This window comes from Macaca mulatta, chromosome 14 (genome assembly GCF_049350105.2).
Source record: "Macaca mulatta isolate MMU2019108-1 chromosome 14, T2T-MMU8v2.0, whole genome shotgun sequence".
Classification (NCBI taxonomy): Eukaryota; Metazoa; Chordata; class Mammalia; order Primates; family Cercopithecidae; genus Macaca; species Macaca mulatta.
In genome coordinates, this window is record NC_133419.1 from 121,719,843 (window position 1) to 121,737,864 (window position 18,022).

Genomic DNA, 18,022 nt, shown 5'->3' on the forward strand with positions numbered 1-18,022 from the left:
TCCCCCCACTCCCTGCAAATTCAGAGGCAATACATTTCTCTTTTGTCTTTTAAAAAAAACAAAAAAACAAAAAAAACTCTTTCTTAACGCTTGTTTTTTTCCACCAACTGTCCCACCTCGTCCACTTTCATTTAAGCCTCTCAAAGGTATGATTGCTACTCTTTTCTCGGCTTATTTACTGAACTCCCTATTCTATGGATTCTCTTCCCTTAACTGTACTGGAAATGCTTCTCCTAAGGTAAACAAACTCTTAGTTGCCCAGTCCTTTACTGATTTTTAAATTCTCATTTTTGACCTCTGTATTCTTCATAAAGATCAATAACCCTCATCCTTGCACTGTAGTCATGGTAATCTCTCAGAATTTTTCTTCGTTTTATCTTTGCAGGATAAAGTCTAGCCCAAGAAAGGTCAGTCATGACCTTACTGACCACTGTCACCTCCACAGTTGAATCTCCTTTCCCCGCCTGTCAGCACACATATTTTATGTTGCAGCAGTACAGCTGATAACCCTTGTTTCTGGTCTCTTGTGGTTGTTCATGTGCTGTTGTTTCCTGTGCCTAGAATGCCATTCCTCACCTTGTCAGCTAACCTTTATCTTTCAAAATGGCTCAGGATTCACCTACTTCCTTGATCACACTTCTGAAAGTTAATCACTTCTTATGTTTAATTCACTATTTCTTGTCTGGCTTATTTTAGATATGTGTTATGTATCTCCTTCTAGAGTGTGGATGCCCTGAGGGCAGAGTTTGGATTTTATTCCTTCTCACTTTCTTTAGTGCTTAGCATAGTGTGTGGTGTAGATTTAGCATCTGCTACATGCTTGTTGAACTGAACTAAATGAAACTAAGCTCTATGAAGGCACACATTTAAAAAATAAATGAATGGGGAAATAAACCTAATTGGGAGAATTTGTTAAGATATAAAAATGAAAAGAGATGACAGAGAAAATGAAATATATTAGTTGTCTGCATTTTTACTAAACAATTGGTAAGGAAATTCTCATTCTCAGGTTGTCTTGTGAAGAAAACAGTTACCCAAGTGGATAGCAAATCACTAGAATGAAATGTCATCTGACCCAAGGAACCTGAAGGTGAAATTGTGGAGCCTTTGACAAATTGTTTACCTGAAGTTTTGTTTCCAAATAGTGGTAGCAAAATATTGGCAGGTAGCTTTTAGAGTGTAGTTTCTGCACTTCTCTGATGAATAGATATGATTGATTCGTTGAATACAAATGGGTCCTTGTCAAATAACTGAAAGTAATTTTAAACTACTTGAGAGTATTTTCCTTTTCTCCATTTTTGTGAAAGCTATGAAAACTTCTTGAAAATTTAGCCCCATCCTAAATTAATGCATATTTTGAATTATTGTGATTTCTTTTTCAAAAGCACAAATCAGTTCCCAAGTATCTACTATTGTAGTAACTTGAAACCTGCAGAAATGGCTTCCTGCTGCAGGAAGCACCTCTTTCCTTTTTTAACCTCTACAATCAGAGGTGACAGGGAGGCCTGAATCTCCCAGCCATCTTAAGGCATCACATCTCCTTAGCTTATGGCTCCAGAATCAGCATAATTTGGGTCAAATTTTGGTAATTTGGATGAAAGATTTGGGTAACTGGCTAGCAAAGGAAATGGAACTGTGCAAGCTGAGGGTATTCTTCCAGGCCTTTGATACACCCCATAGTGGAGCCCTGTGAAAGCCATGGTAAAGAAGGGCAGAACGCTGCTGTGGCCTTGGCAGCCTGCTCACCTTCATCTCATTCTCTCCTCTTAGTTTCACTGCGGTTTGGTTCTCAGGCTTGGATATGTTTTGTTTCTGCTTGCTTTTTCTGTGCTGTTGCTGTTTTACAAAATTATGTATTTCTGTTTAGCCATCTATTTTATTTCTCTTTTCTTCCTCCCCAGTTTCTTCAAAATTAATATTTTATATTCTACATACACAAATTCCAATTTGGAATTTTAAAAATAGAAATATTATAATAATGAAGACATTAAAAACCCTTTGACAAATTATTAGGTCATTTCCAGATACATTACTTAAAAACATTTTACATTTCAAAAAGATGATGTATGCACATGGTGAATTCAAGTTGTTCAAAAGGGTAAACATTGGAAAGCAAAACTTTCGTATTCCTCCGGAGATAGTCTATGCATATACAAGCAGATAAATCTATTTTTATAAGATTTAAAATGTATATTTTGGCACTCTGTGGGGTACTTTTTATATCTTTTGGAATTAGCTAGTGAGGCTGGCTGTATTTGTACTTTAAGAATTATACTACTCTACGTTGTTTCTTTGTGAAATAAGTATTGACCTTGCATACTTATTGTACAAAAGGATCTATCTTATATGTTTCCCAGTGTTAGTGGTCAGACATGGCCTACTTTCTGTTGTGTTGAGCTTCAGACAACTTTCAGTTGTGCTGAGCTTCTTACCTAACCCATTTATTGGGAACATAAAATACAAATTGTTTGTGTACTTAACCTCAACAGTGGTTAAGAGTACTTAGGTGACTGGATGTTTTGTTCTGATTTTAATGTAGTTGGCAAAAGTGTACTGAGCACCTTATTCTCCAATTCATACGTTATCCTGACTTTTTCTAAGCACTTTACAAGAGTATATTACAGTCAGGATCTTGAGGCACAAACGAACTGAAATTTTCACAGGCCTACTTCACAACTTAGTAATGGAAGCAAGCAATATCACCAAAGATCCCTGGCTCTCTGGCTTTCAGCACCAATTCAGAACAGTTTTACAAATGTGTTAGAACTCTGCCAACTGTAGAGGTAGTCTGAGATAATTTGATACCTGTTATTTCCAAAATGTCATAGATTACCCTCCCACCCCCCAAAAACCTTTTAAAGGCTCTAGTGAAAGATCTTTTTCCATCCTGTATTCCCTCATTTTTCAATCTGTTTGGTTTTCAGCCTTTTTTCCCACCTACTGTTCCTCCTCAGACTGCCCCAACAGATTTTGAGTAGAGTTACATTACCAATCCATTTCACAATCTTGATATTCTAATTCAAAACCTATGTATTAATGTGTGCCCATCTGCATTCCTGGAAAGCTAATCCAATAGTGCATCCTGGAAAATGGCCAATGAAGGCGCTTGGTGTTGCTTTTCAGTCTTAAAACAAAAACAAAACAAAACAAAAAGTATTAAAAAAAAATCCTATTTGGAAGAGTTCTTACAACATGGGACCATGAGGGAAAGCTTTTAAGTTCCCATGTTTGCTTGCTTACTAGCACTTTAACTTGAATATGTCTTTCCTACCATCCCTTGGTTTCTCTATATTTAAATTTGTATGTAAGATTACTGCCCTTGAATTGTGTAAGTTTGAGTTTAAGTGGTTCTGAAGCCTCCAGATAAAAGGTGCTGCTTAAACTCAGTGATATTATTTTGACAGTGACAGTTCACCCTCCCCACACACTTTGTATTCTTTTGATCTGCTGATTGTATGAAAGATAACAATGTAACTTCTTTGGCTTTTTCGTTAAAAATTTCTAAAAATTCTGTTGGCATTCTGCTTGAGACAGGTTTTTTTTTTTTTTTTTTTTTTTTTTTTTTTAAATAGCTATGGTGCCTGTCTCTAGTGGCATAGTCCCTGCTCTATGTTGTCTGCTGTTGGAGGTGAGGAGTTTACATTGAAAAAGAACTTTTCAACTTGAAATTCCCAAAGCCCTAGCTGAACACAACACAGTTCAATTTCGACACACTCAGTGTTGGAATAGAGGGCGGTCGCTATGTAAATACTTAACACTGTGTGGATAGAAAGAACAAAGTGTCTTGTACTAAAACAAACTCTATCTTTTAGCTTACAAATGGGAATTTTGAGCAAAGGGCAGCCTTCTATTTTCAAGGTCACTTTACTCATGATGACATTGATGCCATTTATCATGAAAATTTTTGTTCAGTGGTTGGGCATGTGCTCAGTGAGCATCTCCTGTGTTCTAGGCATTTGTAAATTGCTTCCACAAAGTCCAGTAGATCATGGTCCTGGTAGTAATCTAGGAAATGAGCCAAGTTGAACAACCACTTTTATATTCATACTGTTTTCAAATTCTTATTACAAACCTGAGAGGAAGGTTTAGACCATATATAAGTGAGAAAATTAAAGTAGAGAGAGATTAGGTAATTAGCCTGTGGTTTACCCAGCTAGGGAAAGAGCTTAAATTTCCTATGTCCATGTGCTTTCTGTTGTACTACAACTTCCTCTTAGAATTAACATTTATATGTTTTAGAACTTTACAATGGCCCTGTAATCCAAATAGTGCATTTGTATGTTTTAGGGCTCTACAGCAACCCTGTAATCCAGGTACTAGAGATGTTAATACCTTATTTTATAGTTGAAGACATTTGAGATAGCACTGACTTGCCTGATGGTACAGAACTATTAGATAATCAGAACTGAGTGGGGCCTAGACCTACCCTTCATCCTGAATTCTCTGCCCTTTCTTCTCAGCACCTGAGAGGCTAGCGATTTTAATACTTGGCAACATTTATCAAACTGTTACCATGTATAATAAACTATGCCTGATGCTATGAATTGATACTGAAGGAAATAGGATTACACACTTCCACTCCCCTTTCTAATGTAATGGTAGAGATAGGATAATCACATAAGAAAAATACCTAACGTTCATTATAATTAAACAATATAAGCAAAAGTAAACCAGTAACTATAGTGAAGTAAACATGTCACCACTAATGGGAAGCAATTTGAAGCATTATCTGGCTAATACCAAAGAGCCTTCTGAGAAGCTTTTCAGTGCTCGTTCCTGCTGGTTTCTTTTAGGAAAAAGTACGGGTAGTGACGTTTCAGCCTCTTCAGGGCTACTGGCTTCTTCCTTGTAATCTATAACCATGTTCGGGTCTCTCTTATTTTAAGATATAAAATCTTGACAGTTGCCCAGATTCCCTACTCTCTTATCATCCCATCTTCCTTCTCCACTCCCAGCAAAGCTTCTTGAAATGTTGGCTAAACACTCTACTGTCTGTCTGTTTTCTTTCTTTTTCTTCATGACTCTGCTTCTTCTTCCTGTCCCTTAAATATCAGTGACTATTGTGTTATTGTTCTTATTCATAACATTTTGTATATCATAATGGTGTCCAAATCTTCATCTTTAGCTCATTTTTCTCATGCAACTCCAGATTGTTTCCCTGGATATTCCACAGGCACTTCAAATTGAACATGTATAAAGTGGAGTTCATCATTTTCTTCTGTACAACTGGCTCTGTTCCTGCTTTCTTGTTAGTTAATGGTATCACCAGTCACCTGGTCACCTGAACTGGAAACCTGGGAGTCATTTTTGACTTTACCTTCTCCCTCAGTCCCTGTAATTTCTGAATAGTTTGCTTTTTAACATGATCATGAATATGCCTCTGCTTTCTATTTATTCTACCACTGAATGACTTCAAGCTCTCACGATCTGTCTGCTGTATTCTGGCAGTATCTTCCTAACTCTTCCCCCTACCTTCAGTCTTGTTTCCCTCATATTCACCAGCTCCAGGATGAGTTTTCCCTAAAAATTAGTTGTTGTATTCCCTTCCTTAAAACCTTTCAGTTTTTTCTGTTTCCTATAGGATAACATTAAACCTCCTAATGTAGTATACAAGATCTCCTCTGAGGTTCCTATTTAGATGCTCCGGATGATGTCTACCATTGGCAGGCTGCTTTGGCAACATCAGATATTTTGTGCTTACTCATATATACCATAATACATTTTGACTGCCGTTCCTTTTCTTATGATATCCCTTCTTTTGTACGTATATCCTTCTCCCTTCTGATTATTTTAGAAAAAATGCCTGATACCTAATAGTTGAAATTACAGAGGTCAATTTTAGCTGCCTATATTTTGATTAATATTTAATATGGTTATAGGACAGCCCTTTAAGTAATGAGTTATCAGGTTGTCAGAAGTTAGCATGTTGTTTAATATTACCTGTTTTAATGTATGCATGAGTCCTTCTCAGTATTTATCTTCTCAGATGCTGGAGTCATTCAATGTTTGGACCCTTAGCTGATGCTAAACAGAAAGGACCCTACCCAAACTCAGAACGAAAAAAGATGACATTTTGTATTATTTAGGAGTAGGTCCAGTTATAGGTAACTAAAAAATTGAGAAGAACAATGGCTTAAGCAAAATAGGTTATTTATCTGTCACTGAAATTTCCAGAGATATGTACCAGTATGGCAGCTCAGTTACATGAAGTCCTCAGCAATGCAAAGCCCTTTCAGCTCTTCGTCCCACTTTTCTTAGTGTATATTCCTTGGGTTCACTGTCTGGTGGTATCAGTTTTCTAGGCAACAGATGGAGGAAGAAACAAAGAAGGAGGGCAAATGGCACACTCTGGTCATCTTTTAAGGATGATTCCTAGAAGCTGCCACAGAATACTTGGTTTCTATCCCATCAGCTAGAACTTAGCCAGCACTCATTCCCAAATACAGTTATCCAGTTAAAGGTTCTTTGACTATGGAAGAAGATAATGGATTTTGAGGGACAGATATTAAAGGATTCATCCAAACTATTTAGCCTGGTGTTCAATCTGTACCTTCTTTTTCAGACCTTTCTCCAATTACTTATCCACATGAATCCTATGCACCAGCCAAAAGCCTTCTCCTTGCCCTTTTTTGAAAGTGATCAACTCCTCTTCTAAATCTTGTAATACTTTTCATCTGTATTGCAGATAATATGCTCAACTGTTATTGCTGTCATTTGTCTGTATATGTAGCTTCCCTAAATTGTAAGCTGTCACCACAGTATATGTTTATAGGGTCAGTGACCGAGTATCATATGTCTTGTAATGCCTAGTCTAGTACTTTATAAGTAATTGGTTTTCAATAAATACTTCTTACGTGAGTAAATACATAATTCGATGATTTCTTGGTTTCTTGTAGCATTTTAAGAAAGAAAGATGGATCAGCCTAGTGGAAGAAGTTTCATGCAAGTATTATGTGAAAAATACAGTCCTGAAAATTTTCCTTATCGCCGTGGCCCAGGGATGGGAGTCCATGTCCCAGCCACACCTCAGGGCTCTCCTATGAAAGGTAAGAAAGATGGGACCTAAAACACTTATTTAGTGGAACTTACTTAGAATGTTAAATCACAATGTTGCCTTGTTTGCAAATGATTTATTTTTAATTACAGTCAAATAATCTTTCCTCCTTGTTATGATTTCAGTTTTCTAAAGAACATAACAGGACTGGTTTTCCTCCAGATTGACTAAGAGAGATTTTAGTTGCATGTGTAGGACAAGAATAAATTTGAGTGATAATATCTCAAATGCATGTTCTTTTATGGAACATAGAGGGTACAAAACAGTACAGGACTGGCCTGTGCCCTCCAGGACCTTATAGCCTAATTGGTTTACAAGACATTCACATTTACAAAGGTAAATCAACACAAGACAATTTATGTTGAGCCAAATGAATGGTATAGTGACTGGGAAAGAAATTTAAAAGATAATTAATATGATCAAAAAATGATTCAAAGCTGTGAGATTTTAACTAGTCCTTCAAGAATGTAGAATTTGGTTACAGATGAGATACATTCTAGGAGAGGGATTAGATGTGATCAAAAATCTGTAACTAGAAATGTGCAGGATATATTTTTGCTTGCCTTTTTGCTTAGCGTTGCAATTGAGAGTTCTTGGAAGTAGTTTTTTGTAATTATGGGGGATTAATATTGAATCACTGTTTTAGTTCTTACTTTCAAAGGTTACTGAGTGTTTGCTGTTTCTAAATACAATAATTTTATCTCTATGTAACCTGAAATGGCAGAGAGAAGTGGATTTCTTGGTAATTTTTTTTGAGGGGGATCCATTCCCATTCTGAGAAATATGTTGCTGAAAGTAGCAAGTTGAAAACCGTGTAATTTGAGGTCTCCATTAACAAAGTATTACTTTGATGAGTCCTTGTTTAATACCAAATGGGAAAAGAGTGATTGCATTCTCATGTTTATCCTTTTTAGTAGAGATTGTGAGAGTGATTTTATTGACGCATGTGTTTTTGAAACAGGCAGTAGTCAAAAAGTCATTGCCTCGGTTTGACCAAATTCAGTGAATAGTGTAAGACTCTGAAACACTTTCTCCCATTATAGTTATATTTTTAAAGAAGGCTAATTTTCATAAGGGACAAATTCTGTAGGGATATGAAATGGAGATAATTGATAGACAAGAGTGAGACAGATTAGAGTTCTGAATGGATCCACTTAAGTGAGGAAGATTTCTTGAATGATATAAACTTAACAGAAGTGATTTAGTAGATTAATGGTTTGAGATGATTTTCAGAGGCACAAAATATAAAGATACACATCAGATAGAGAGAAAAGAGCCATCCAGAATACTTCGGAACTAAATTTAAAAAAGAAAGAATTGAGACCTGTTAGAAAGTACTGGTAGTCCACACATGAATTTCATGGATCTCTTTTTCAGATGATAAGATGATAGCGTGGATGAGGACTCTGTTGTTGGTAATTGAGATAAACAATCCTGCTATGAGTTAAAGCCTAAAGGACTTTTTTTGGTGGTACTGGTGCAGTACTTCTGAGCTCCTCCTGGGCAATAACTGGGTGTCTCTTCTTAGAATTCAGTACCCTTTGGTCCCCTTATATCCTGTATTTTCTAGATCCTTGTGTAATTTCACACAGTTTGATTTTTGTTTCTTGACAATTCCTGGGGGCTGAACATAGGTAGACTAGAATTTGGCTGATATGGAAAGTATTTTGTGTCTCCCATCATTCAGATCGCCTCAACCTCCCAAGTGTACTAGTGTTGAACAGCTGTGGAATAACCTGTGCAGGAGATGAGAAAGAAATTGCTGCCTTCTGTGCTCATGTGTCGGAACTAGATCTGTCTGACAACAAACTCGAAGACTGGCATGAGGTGAAGTTTTTATATTGCTACATTTTGGTGAAAAGCAGCAATAACCCTTGTTTATGTTATATGTTCTAAATTCTGTTCTTATTTGATGTCTGTATGGCTTCTTGTTGTCTGTATATCTTATTGTCTGTATGTCTGTATGTCAAGATAAATAAGGCCTATAATCCCAGTGCTAAGGAGGCTGAGGCAGGAGGATCACTTGAGCCCAGGAATTCAAGACCAGTCTGGGCAACATAGCAAGAACCCATCTTTAATTAAAAAAAAAAAAAAAAAAAAAAAGGCAAATAGCTGACTCTGTCTATGGTGATTTTTTGTTAGCTTTGTTATTGTTACTTTGTTTTTCATCAAGGTGAAAATCGCTAAGGAAATTCAGGCATCAAGAGGTTCATTAGTCTTTGTCAGCTTAAACTGCTAACAGTGCATTAAATTTTCTACTGTTTCAATAATTTATGCATCCTATGCTCATTCTCTACTTCTGCTTCAATATAAATATTGACTGAATGTTCAGTAATGTAAATTTTACTGAAAATTGACATAAAATTGATTGTTGAAACTGAGATTATAAATATATTTATTTTTGTTATTGAAATTTATTCAAATATTTTACAACTTTTCTTATGTTATCAGATCCCTTGGGTGGTTTGACATAACTGATGTGTTGACCTCAGAGTAACTATAAACTACACACATAGTTTGTAAAAGTACACAAGTACAGTTTTGTAACATTCTCTTATTATTATATATAACATTACCTACCTGCTTATAACATTACCTGATAGAAGCTACCCTGAAGAATAAGGTTAAAATGTTCTTCCTCCTTGGTTCATTCTTCTTAATTTGGGCTCTTACTTTTTGATGGGACTTTAGGAAGACTTTCCTATGGGTTTTCCTGGATCTGGCTTTATTCTGCTTCCGCTAAGCTGTCTTCCATAGTGCTACCACAGACTCCTTTTACTACATGAAGCATGATTATGACGCTGTCCTGCATAAAGGCCTATAGTTGCCTTTCTTTGCCTGGAAACTAAGGTCTGACTCTGTAAGCATGGCTGTTCATCATATGGCCCTTTGCTATTTCTAGAACTTTTTCTCCCTCTTTAGCCATATACTTTTACTTGCAGCTCATGATAAACTCGAAATAAAAAGCTTCCTTGCTTTTATTCATTCTGAACCCACTGCTGTCTTTCTTCTCTTGTCTACCTGGCCACTTCCTATTTATCCTTCAAGACTTGGCCCAAGTTGCTATTCGTCTGTGAAATTTTCCCTGGCTGTCTCACAGACAGATTATCCCAGAGCACCTACACTATACCAGTATGAAAGGATTTATCACAGTCAGGTGTGATGACTTGCTTACTTCACAGTTTTCCTAATAGACTATGAGCTTATTCCAAGTGGAGATTTTTATCTTTTTTTAAATCATAAGCCCAGCATACTAAGTAGTCAAATGTTTGTTGAGTGTGTTAATCATTAAATGATTATATTTTAAGAATTGCTCAAGACCTCTTGTTCCAACTTTTCCTGTGATCTTAAGAAATTCACTTAATCCTTTAGAGCTTTAGTTTGCTCATCCATAAGATAGGCTTGCTGATAAAATTAATCATTGAAACACTTAGTAGATATTGAATGCTATACAAATTCTAAGACAGATTTCTTGTTTAAGAAAAACCTATCCATAACCTAGTTTTGGTAAGCTTTTCTTATATTTATCTATTTTATGCCCTTGTTTAATCTGGTAACTGTGTTCTTGGTTATATTTCCTACTTTTATTAGGATTTTAACCAAAATTCTTTGCAATGCATGTCACCTATTTCTGAGTGATTTATTAACATATGCAGATATGTAGGGCTATTCTAAGAAATAACTTCTATTTGTATATGTATTTATTTACTTATCTGAACAACTTGTATAGTTTACTGTTTAACAAATTACAGATTGTGCCTTCTTGGTCCTCTGCAACATTTAATTGCCACACATGCTTTGTCTGCACTTCAAATTTGTTTCTTTGGAAATACAAAATTTTACAAAGGTTTTGTGCTTTGACCATGTATATAAGCTTTTGCTAATTACTGGGAACAGTTTAATAGTGATATAGTTGCTACCTCAGGAGGAAGATGTGTATAGTACAGATCAGTACACAGTGTGTAAACTAAGTAATTCAGCATTTTTCTCTGCTTAGACAAAGGTCTATGTCAAATTTTTCTCAAGCCACATTGACATGTACCCAAAGGGCCACATACTTATTTATACTGTATTTGTACTCAGTTTGCATATTCCTAAGTGCTCTATTGTCTGTTTTCAGGCAGTTTTCAAGTAAATATTTGTTGCTGTTACTTTCAGGTATCCATTTTCCAATTTATTTTTGTTTTCATCATTCCTTTATTATTTCCTCTTTATCCTTAACTGTAGTTGATCCCAGTCTTCTAGAGGATATATCAGAACATAGAGAAGGGAGAAATATGACAAAAGAATGTTGATTTTTAGGATTGATTAAACTCTTTGCCAGGCTACAAATGCTTCATAGGTTGCCAGTTTTAGGACATTACATTTCAACCCCATTATAACCCATATATCTGATTACCAAAAAGATAATTTGTCCTTAGCCATTAACGGAATTTATTTCAGCCAGTACTGATAGGGCAATGTGGAACCAGTTGTATATTTTTCCCTTAGTTTTTTGGATGACCAAGAATATTATAGGTTATGAGTAACTTCTTTTGTAGCTTAATTTGCTGGCTGCTGTATATCCAGAGACTAAGATAAATATGGATGAGAAAAGTAATACTTTTGGGGAGGCAAAGATTTGCCTTCACCCTTCTAAAATTGGGCACCTATGTTTAAAAATAATGTAATTTTTTAGCTTTTGACTTGAATTTTTGACTGAGTAGATCTTTGTCTGTCCTTTCCCAAGGTACCTTCTTTTTACTCCATTACTTATCAAAACCATTTTATGAAAGAAATTAAACCTAGTGGTTGAGAGGAGGGAGGAAGTAGCCACTCAGGTAAGGTAGAGAATAGCTTAGGTATAGATGACAGATTGATATCTTAAAACCCTTTTCCCATTTTTCTTAAATCTTCAATTTCTTCCTTTTTAGAAGCCAAAGTAAAGGGTCCCCTATTAAATAATAGAATTGTAGAAACCTAAAAGGTGATCTGAGTTCATCTCCATGTTTCTGCACATGAGCATACTCATTCCAGTTGGAGGAGTCTTTTTTATTTTTAGAATTTAAAAAAGAGAAGTCAGTATACTGCCCTAGAAACTCATGGAATGTTTGTCAGCTTTTGGTACTGGGAAATTTTTCTGTCATAAGTAAATTTATCTGTGTAATGAATATTACGTCTTCCCGAGCCTTATCAGTTTGAGGTTACGCAAAAAAACCTTTTTTATTTCATCCCTTTAAAGAAAATATTCATTTATTTCTAACATTTGTTATTTTTCCTGCTTGAATGGTTAAATTCTAGTCCAGTTTTATCTTTTAGGATATTCTAGAGTTAACAAGTCATTATTCTGAATATTTATTTTCCCTGTGCGGTAATGCTGATGCCGACTGTGGTGATTATGTCATATATCTGCTAGCCTTGGGAAATCTCCCAGAAATTGTTTCAGAAACCCTTAAATTGACTATTTTTTAAAGTGTTTTCCTCTTTATTATAAAAATAAAATATGAGTGGTAGTAGTTAGCAAAGAGTTTATGTTTTATTTTTATTTAACTGGGGTTGTCCTATAATTGAGTTATTCTTTATGCTTTAGTTGGAGCATATTTCCTGTCCCCCTCCCACCCCCACAAAGAGGTTAAGTATAGCTGGTAAGCATCTTCTGTATGAACGTTCTTCATATTGGTATTCAGTCATAGAATGCAGTATAGATTGGTTCCTGCATGAACTATTTAGCTGTGTTTTAGTCACAGACTAAGCTCCAAATACTAGCCATATATTGCACAAATGTTTGGTACCATTTGATTGCAAAAGGGATCAAGCAAGAGGATATGTGCACACTGGTATAAATTCCTTACACTTTAAACAGAAGCCTAGTGTATTTTCTCTAAAAGTCAGCTCATTTCTTCATTTGTACAATGAAGATAAAAATGGTACCCACTTTATATGGTTAGTGTGTGGAATAAGTGAAATAGTGAATGCAGGGAACTTTTTCTTCTCACCCACTCTTCTGAAACTTCTTGGAATTAATCTACTTCTCACTGATTTTAGAGCTCCTGAACTGAATGTTTACACAGTAGATCTGATGTAAAATACAGGTTACTTTTTCTTTCTACCCATGGTTCTCCCTCCTGGATACTCTTTTGGCATTACTTCTGGAGCTCTGAAAAGAAAGATATTCAGGTTACAACCCTGAAGCTTGTCCCACCTATGAAGCTTCTGTTTCAGTAGTTATGGTGGAACGTCGGAATCAGTATATTTTAAATTCTGTCAGTGATTCTGTTGAGTAGCCGGGGTTGAGATAATGGTTCATACTGTGCTTATGTTCATAGTAGTTACATTTATTAAATGATTTAGTGCCATTAAGTTATTCAATAAATAAGTGCCACTATGCAGTAGTGAAGTAGGTAAGTACTATATCTGCTTTTATAGCGCTTACATGCTATTGGGGGGATGTGGGGAAACAAGTTTCAAAAAAATGTGTCACTTGCTATGCTAAGCACTTTATATGTGTATCTCATTTAATCCTACCAACAGATGGGAACTGTTTTCCCTATTTTACAAATGAGGAAACTGAGATTTGGAAAGGTTAAGTAACTTGTCTGAAACCACACAGCTAGGAAGTGTTGGAACCTCGTTTGAACCCAGGTTTTTTTACTCTAAAACTAATCCTAACTACTCTTTTCTCCTTTTCTTATAACTTTTACTTACAACATTGCCTGGCTGTTTGATGCTTAATACATTTACTGGACATTTAGCATTTATTTCATACTTGTTTAAGCTGATCCTTCTCACAGATTGTACCAAATAGTCTTCAGTCTTCTTTATTCATTTTTTCTAGTTATATTTTTGATGTATAAATATGGCATATTGGAAAGAAAAATGGCTCTGAATTTTAAATCCCAGACTTGACCTTTGTAACTATAAGATCCTTAGTCAAATTATTTAACATTTCTGAGCCTCAGATTCCTCATTTATTAAAATGAAAGTAGTATTATCTTGCAAGCTGTTTTGAGAATTTAATGAATAAACTATATCAAAGAGACTAGTACCATGCAGACCAAATAGTTAAGGTCAGTAATGCTCATTTTCTTTTTTTCCTTTTTGTCTACCAAGTTGCTAGCTAAATCGTTGATAATCTTGTTTTCCCTTTCATTATATAGTTATGGATTTTGTTTGTTTTTGAGTAAACATATTTTAAAGTTTGGTACATCTTTAAACCAAATTGAAACTGTTTTCTAAGTGATTGTGATAATATAATCAAACTTAACACATGAATTACTACCAGGTGAATTTTAACCTTTAATTAGCCTTAATATTTTGCTAAGAATGAGAGGAAGGAGATATTCAAAGAGAATTATAGGAAGTAATCTCAACTCTTTAAGAAATGTCATCAAAACTATCTTTTCTCCACTTATCAAAGAGAACATCACATAGAGCAGAATCAGAAGCCTTTCTAAAGGCAACATAGGAAATCTTCCTTTTTACCATTAAGTTCTGTTATGTACCAGTCAGTTCTGCCACTATTTCATTGAAAGCTTAAATTATTTGCCAAGGTTTGTTGAAATCACTTATGTCCCTCTGTGAGTACCGTTACTAAATAGGACTCCTTGATGTAAACAGCCCTTTGCCTGGAGACCCGCTCCCCTAGGCTTTCTTGAGCATGACTGCTATTTAACAGCTCTGATTACTGCCTGATAATGCTTTTCTTTTTTTCTCCTTAGGTCAGTAAAATTGTGTCAAATGTTCCTCAGTTGGAGTTTCTAAACCTGAGTTCCAACCCTCTGAATTTGTCGGTTTTAGAAAGAACATGTGCTGGGTCCTTCTCTGGGGTTCGCAAACTTGTCCTCAACAACAGCAAAGCTTCTTGGGAGACAGTCCACACGATACTGCAGGAGTTACCAGAGTAAGCCCAGAGAGCATGAGGGCAAGGGAGCTATGTTGCCATCTGTGTTAGTACATAGGATTACTGCTGATCTCCCACCCAAGAAATACTAGAACTGCAGATTGAGTGGAGAAAGAGGTTAGAAAAACGAAGTTATTGGAATGAAAATGTGCGGGTAATCTAGTAGCATTTCCAGTGGAATACATGTTCAGTGTTGAGTAGCACCAAGACATGGGATATGTCATCTCTGGGCTAGAAAATACCCCTGAGAAGCACTTATCACTCTAAATCAACTCAGCCTTACTCCATTTTAATCTTCTGATATGAGAATTGAGCCTCAGCCCTTTTCTTTGGGAGGAAAAAGTCATAGTATCACTAAAATGTGTTAACATTCAGATGATTAAGTACCTAGCTGATCTGATGGGAAAAGTGACCTAGTATTATTTTCAATAAATTAAGAAAGAAATTATATTTTAGTCAATTAAAAAATGCTTTATTATGTTTCGTTTGTCTCTATCTTTGTATTTACATGTAAGTGTGCAAAGGAAATTTAAAGAAGCTGTAGTTTCTTTGACTGTATAAATATGGAAATTCTCAAAGCCCTTCAGAATCTTGTCCCACCCAACTTATTCCATCTTAATTTCGCACTCTCACTCTAATGAGATTGGTTTCCTCACTGGACCCAACACCCAGCATGGCACAGAATGAGCATTTAAGTGCTAGTTTCACTACTAATCATATGACCTTTGATGAGCTACTGAACTTCTTTGAGCTCAGTTTCCTTGTCTGTAAAATGGGCATAATTGCATTTACCTTGCAGAAGTAGGGATAAAATCTGTAATACACCTGGCATAGGGTCTGACACAGGGTAGGGATTCAACAAATGATAGTTATTATTTCTACTTCTAAACATTTGTTCATGTTGCTTCTGGAATTTTCTTCTATGTCCTCTCAACTTGTGGAAGTCCTCCCCTCCTTCAAGGCCATGCATCCTTTCCTGGTTATTCTAACTATAATTTCAATTTCATTCTTATGTGAATGACTATTATACTTACAGTTAGTACTGCTTAATTTAGTACTTAATTAAGCACAAAAGTAATTTCGCACTACCTTACATCATTCTTTGCTATTTCAGTGTGTACTTTAGGTTTTGTCTTCCCAGCTATAGTTTGAACTTCAGGAAGATATCTTGGTATTTTCTCCACAATTCCTAGCAGAGTCTCACATATAGTAGGCACTTATTTATTTATTTATTGAATGAATGAAAATAGATATAAAGTAGAAACTAAACTGCTTTCAACATGAAATATTTCCTTTTGTCTCTGCAGTTTGGAGGAGCTCTTCCTGTGCCTTAATGACTATGAAACAGTGTCTTGTCCTTCTATTTGCTGTCATTCTCTTAAGCTACTACATATAACAGACAATAACCTCCAAGACTGGACTGAAATACGAAAGTTAGGAGTTATGTTTCCTTCACTGGATACCCTCGTCCTGGCCAACAATCATTTGAATGCTATTGAGGAGCCTGATGATTCATTGGCCAGGTTGTTTCCTAATCTTCGATCCATCAGCCTCCACAAGTCAGGTGAGGTTCAGGCTTGTTCTTATTCTACATTCAAATTAACCTGAGCATATGCATGAAATACAATGAAAGTATATTTCTTTCAGTCACAGTTTTATCTTTTTTAGAGTGAATTTTCTATGTGACATGCAGATGCCTATGATTGGCTAAATTTAAGACATTGATTTTCATAAATGATCTGATAAATACTGAGTGGCATAGCATTACGTTGACAGTTTATATTTTATACATTAAAGGGGTCATGCTATGAAAAGAGTGAAATGAAATTCATACACTGGATATTAAAAGACACAGTAAAAATAGTACAAAGAATTACAAAATAGACCATTTTATCTGGACTTAGTTTAAGGAATCCCAACCTGCTATGTCTTTTCAAATGCTGACTTTTTTAGTATCTGTATGTAATTGATTGTCAGTTTATTGCCATTTGATCCTGTGTATCACAGGAATGAATATATTTAGCTTATTTCTTTTTTATTGATAAACTTTATTTTTTAGAACAGTTTAAAGTTTACATCAAAATTCAACAGAAAGTGCAGAGAGTTTTCATATACCCCTTGTTCCCACATATATACAACTTCCCCCACTGTCAGTGACCCACAGCAAAATGGGACATTTGTACCATTTCAATCAATGAACCTATGTTGACTCGTCGTTATCACTCAAGTCCATAATTTACCTTAGGGTTCACTATTGGTGTTGTAAATTCTACAGATCTTCACAGATGTGTAGTGACACATGTCCACCACTGTAGTAACATTCAGAATAGTTTCCCTGCCCTAAAAATCCTCTGTGCTCTAGCTATTTACCCCGTCAATCCTGGCAACCATTCATCTTTTTACTATCTGCATAGTTTTGCCTTTTCCAGAATGTCATGTAGTTGAAATCATACAGTATGTAGCCTTCTCAGATTAGCTTCTTTCACTTAGGAATATGTCTTTAAGTCCTCCATGCCTTTTCATGGCTTGATAGCTTATTTGTTTTTAGTGCTGAATACTATTACATTTTCTGGATGTACTACAGTTTATTTTATCTACTCACCTACTTGCTGAAGGACATCTTGGTTGCTTCCAAGTTTGGACAGTTATGAATAAAGCTGCTGTAAACATCTGTGTACAAGTTTTTGTATGGACATGAGTTTTCAATTCATTTAGGTAAATACTAAGGAGCATGACTGCTGGATCATATGGTAAGAGTATGATTAGTTTTATAAGAAACTGCCAAACCGTCTTCCAAAGTGGCTGTATCATTTTGCATTCCCACCAGCAGTTCAAGAGTTCCTCTTGCTTTACATCCTAACCAGAGTTTGATGTTCTCAGTGTTTTGGATTTTGACCATTCTAATAGGTACATTGGGGTATCTTGTTTTAACCTGCAATTCTCTAATGATGTATAATATTGAACGTCTTTTCATATGCTTGTTTGCTATCGGTATATCTTCTTTGGTGAGGTGTCTGTTCAGGTCTGTGGCCCATTTTGTAGCCAGGTTGTTTTTTATTCCTTATTGCTAAGTTTTAAGGGTTCTTCGT

At 35.6% G+C, this 18,022-nt stretch overlaps 1 protein-coding gene across 3 annotated transcripts in view; it reads left to right on the forward strand.

Annotated features, from left to right (window-relative positions):
• Window positions 1–18,022, forward strand: part of TBCEL (tubulin folding cofactor E like) — a 69,538-nt gene that overhangs the window by 14,712 nt on the left and 36,804 nt on the right. For all 3 annotated transcript variants that reach the window (XM_077960646.1, XM_028832648.2, NM_001266372.1), the window contains 4 exon segments: window positions 6,897–7,046; window positions 8,742–8,881; window positions 14,752–14,933; window positions 16,241–16,497. In XM_077960646.1, the coding sequence (XP_077816772.1) occupies window positions 6,914–7,046; window positions 8,742–8,881; window positions 14,752–14,933; window positions 16,241–16,497 (712 nt within the window). In that variant the 5' untranslated portion in view covers window positions 6,897–6,913.